This window comes from Tupaia chinensis, unplaced genomic scaffold, assembly GCF_000334495.1.
Source record: "Tupaia chinensis unplaced genomic scaffold, TupChi_1.0 Scaffold000383_1, whole genome shotgun sequence".
NCBI classification, from domain to species: domain Eukaryota; kingdom Metazoa; phylum Chordata; class Mammalia; order Scandentia; family Tupaiidae; genus Tupaia; species Tupaia belangeri.
Genome location: NW_006159885.1, coordinates 154,399 through 157,001, shown reverse-complemented (window position 1 = coordinate 157,001; position 2,603 = coordinate 154,399). Strand labels below are relative to the sequence as shown.

At 60.1% G+C, this 2,603-nt stretch overlaps 1 protein-coding gene across 1 annotated transcript in view; it reads right to left on the bottom strand.

Annotated features, from left to right (window-relative positions):
• The window catches only part of CA10 (carbonic anhydrase 10 (inactive)), a 601,034-nt gene extending 600,715 nt beyond the window's left edge, over nucleotides 1–319 (bottom strand). The window contains exon 1 of the mRNA XM_006153596.3: nucleotides 168–319. Within this exon, the coding sequence (XP_006153658.1) occupies nucleotides 168–228 (61 nt within the window). The 5' untranslated portion in view covers nucleotides 229–319. The remainder of the gene's footprint in view (nucleotides 1–167) is intronic.
• Nucleotides 320–2,603: the final 2,284 nt, after the last annotated feature.

Here is a 2,603-nt window from a genome sequence, read left to right as displayed (position 1 = left end):
GCTAGGGCTTCGAAGGTTTTTGATTCTGAAGGCGGCAAATCCGCAGAGCGAAAAAAGTCTCTGCCTCCCTCTCCCCTCCCACCTCCAATCTACACACAATAAAACCCCATCATTGCAAACACCACAACATAATCGAAACCCGTCCGTGACTCCAGCGCGTCCCATACCTGATATGCAGACGATGAAATTGGCTTGAAGAAGAAAAAGCACCTCCCAGACTATTTCCATCCTCTGATTCTCATTCCAAGTGCATCACTCGACGGGAAAACAGGGGGGGAAGGGGGGAGCCCGACACGGCACACACACATACACACGCGCGCACACTCCCGAGCGAGTGCACACTCGCACTCCCACCCGACAGCCGGCCAGGGACCGTCACCCCCAAGATCAATATCGCAGTTTGAATTGTTCCGGCAAATCTCCCCTCGGGCTGGACGGATGTGCGCCCCAGATGTGCTGACACATGTCCGATGCCTCGCCGCCTCGGAGGTCTCCCTGCTCGTGCGCCTCTGCTCCTAGCACCAGCGGCGGAAACAGTACTAGCAGCGGCGGAGGCGGCAGCCACCTGAAGCCACCAGCGCTGGGCTCTTTTTGCAAAAACGAGACCCCGATCCGCCTGGCGCCCCAAGAAGACATAGACGGTAGCCCCCCGCCGGGCCGCGCCGAGCAGTTCCGGGCTCCCGGCAGCTGGTAGCTCGCTGGCTAAACCCAGGCAGTCCGCGGCAAGTTGCCCTCGAAGTCCGCCCCCCTCACCGGGGCATGGTCAGAGGGTGGCTGCTCCGCTCCGGGGCCGTTCTCCTCCTGCTTCCGGGGGGCAGGGGGAGGAGCAGACACAGCAGACAGAGAAACAGAAAGAGAGGCAGGGGTTATTGCCCGAAAACGCCGCCCCTTCGCCTGGGAGGGGGAGCGTCGGGGGCTCACCGGCTCCCCACGTCGCGCGCGCGCTTTTTGCTCCTTTGCTATTTTCCTGGGCTCCCCAGAACCCCCAGATGCCTCGCTTCCATCGCCCGCAACTAGAGCTGCCGCCGAGATTTTCCGCAATGCAACTGCAGGGGTCGTTATTTCCTCGCCTACGGATCCCGACGCTTCCCGATTCAGGGAGGAGGAGGAGGAGGGCAGGTGGGGGCGGGAGGAGGAGGAGAGGGAGGCTCGGCCAGGTGAGCGTCCCTGCTGCCGCCGCCCGGAGTCCCAACGTCAGCCCCACCGCCCGGCACCTGGGGGCGGAGGCAGGAGGCCAGGGTGGGGAGGTGAGGCTGAGCCGCCTGCCAGTTCTGCGCGGGAGACCCAGGCGGGACTCATCCTGGGAGTGCTGTGCCGTGCTCTCCCTCCGCTGCGGAATATTGGGGATTTTTTTTTTTTTTTGCATAATTCATTCCCTGCCTTCTCCCTTTCGTCCCTCTTCTGCTCCCTCCCCCCTCTTCCTCCTTTCCGCTCCAGAGACAGAACACTACTTACCCCCAGTACTCCTCTTTGCAGGTTCCAAGACCAGACGCAACTCTTGCCTGCAAGTCCCTCACCTCCCTCCTCCCGAAAGGGGAGAAAATCGGCTTTCCAAGTCCAGGCGCCAGCAGCAGCTGCTGCCAACTGCGCCTCTACCCAGCTTGGGAGGATCTGAGACTACTGGCAACTCGGAACGGGCTTCCCTTCTTGTCTTTCTTTTATTCAGTTTTTCTTCAGGGAAGCCCTAGAGCTTTGTTGGCTTTTGCTGGGCTCCAGGATACTCTCCGCCAGCGACACTCAGCAGCTTCCACTGAAGGAGACTTCCCCACCAAACCCGCACGCGCGCACACATGCCCAGCGCGCGGCTCTCCACGGCCCCAGGGGAAGGTGGGGGCGGCGTGAGCACCCCACCCAACATCCAGGCCGAGGTTGGAGCCAGCGGGTCCCCAGAAGATCTAGAGACAAGGCAGTCTGTCTGCAGCCAGGGAAGGACTCGCACCGGGTTGCAGTGTGCATGCAGGGAAATTGGCAGGGAAGCCTGCGCTCGGGACTGTTCGCCTGGGAGCTGGGGGCAAAAGGGGAACGACATATCGCAGACCTGTGTGCTTCTATCGCTGCAGTAGTGGTTTGGAAAGCACCAGACCTACCTCTTTGTGGGTGCTGAAGAAGGAGTTCAGGGAAGAGGGAATCCCTGGAAAGATCTCGGATGTCTCGACGCGCCTGTCCCGATCGCGAACTGTGACGTCGGGAGGTTTTGCACAAGCGCGGATGGACACACACAACAAACACAGACACACGCATAACCTGCAGGGAATGCTTCTGCACTTTGAAATGACTGATGTTTAGAAGCCATTTCAGAGTGAGCTTCTCGGTCTAGGAACCGCATAAAGGGCAGATGAGGGAGGAAGGAGATGCACGAAAGGGTGCAGATCATCCGTGCAGTCAGTCTAGTGAGTCTTCCGGTGGAAATGCCTGTACCCAGGCTGGGAGACGCTGGAGGATTTGGGGTGGGAGCCAAAGGAGTTACACTACAGTGCCCCTAGGGTTCTTGAAGGGACTCCAACTGCCCAGGAGTCTGGGGGGTGGTGGAGGAGTGTCTTTTTGCTGAGTGGTGGGGAGAGAAGGGAGGGGCAAGAGAGACAGCACAGCAGAGAAGCCACTCC